The following is a 1,024-nucleotide window of genomic DNA, read 5'->3' on the forward strand; positions in this document are numbered from 1 at the left end:
AGGCAGATAGCGCACGACGTCGCCTCGGCCGGCTTTCGGCCCTCGAGCAGCGGGAGAGGCGTGTGCTTGCCACGAAAGAGCCCGGTCGCCAGGGAGGCGATTGCGCGCTCCACCTCCCGGTCGTTCTCGCCCGCCTGACGGAGCAGCCGCCAGAAGCCGAGCAGCAGGAGCCCGACCCAGCCCGCCGACGCGAAGCCGATCCCAATCGTCACCCATCCGAGGATCGACATGAGCAGGCAGGCGTCGACCGTCCAGAGCAGCTGGGCGAGCAGCTTGCCGAGCTCCGTGTCGTCCCCGCCCGACCCCGCGCCGCAGCCCGAGTTCGGGTGCGAGACGCCAAAATCCGCCACGAGGCACGCCAGGAGCGCAGCGTATGCGGCGAGTGCTGCGAGCGCGGCGCGCTCGCTGCGGAAGCGGACGGCGGCAAAGCTGAGGGACGCGTTTGCGCAGAGGAGGAGGATCGTCAGGCCTCGCATCGCGGGGCTCGCGGGCCAGTCGTCGAGCGAGGTGGCCCAGTACCCGACCGCCAGCACCTCGAGGCCAGTGACCATCAGCACGCCCTCTCGGGTGCTGCTCATGCTCTGGGGCTTGCTGAACTCGGCCGCCGCCGCCGGTGCGACGATTCCTTGTTTTCTTTTTCAGAAAATGTAGATTGCTCTCTTCGCAGTCCCTCGCCGATTCGAGTCGCTCTCGGTACTCGGACGGGAGGACCCCTCTCCTACAAAAGAGATTTTTACGCAAAAGAGAATTCGAGAGCACTAGGCACGGGACTGGCGCGCACTGGCACTAACAAAAGAGAAAGCTGACCAAAGCACAGGGCCGCGCGCTGTGGCACTAACACCAAAAAGAATTTTTGCCGGGGGGGGTGGCGCTGACCGCTGTGTTCGTGCGTCGTGCCCATATCTCCTAGAGATGCCTGCTCTCTTATCTACTGGCGCGCACTGGCACTATCCACTAACACAGAGGTACTCCCCACGGGAGCCGCCTAAGCGACTCCTGCGAGGACGGCGTCCGACGGCGAGGC

The 1,024-nt window shown here is 65.2% G+C and overlaps 1 protein-coding gene across 1 annotated transcript in view; it reads right to left on the reverse strand.

Annotated features, from left to right (window-relative positions):
* EMIHUDRAFT_249291 (hypothetical protein) overlaps positions 1–578 on the reverse strand; it is a gene marked incomplete at both ends in the record, with an annotated part of 1,807 nt that extends 1,229 nt beyond the window's left edge. The window contains one exon of the mRNA XM_005760260.1: positions 74–578. Coding sequence (XP_005760317.1) covers positions 74–578 — 505 coding nt within the window. The remainder of the gene's footprint in view (positions 1–73) is intronic.
* Positions 579–1,024: the final 446 nt, after the last annotated feature.

The sequence above is a fragment of the Emiliania huxleyi genome (assembly GCF_000372725.1).
Source record: "Emiliania huxleyi CCMP1516 unplaced genomic scaffold EMIHUscaffold_761, whole genome shotgun sequence".
Lineage (NCBI taxonomy): Eukaryota > Haptophyta > Isochrysidales > Noelaerhabdaceae > Emiliania > Emiliania huxleyi.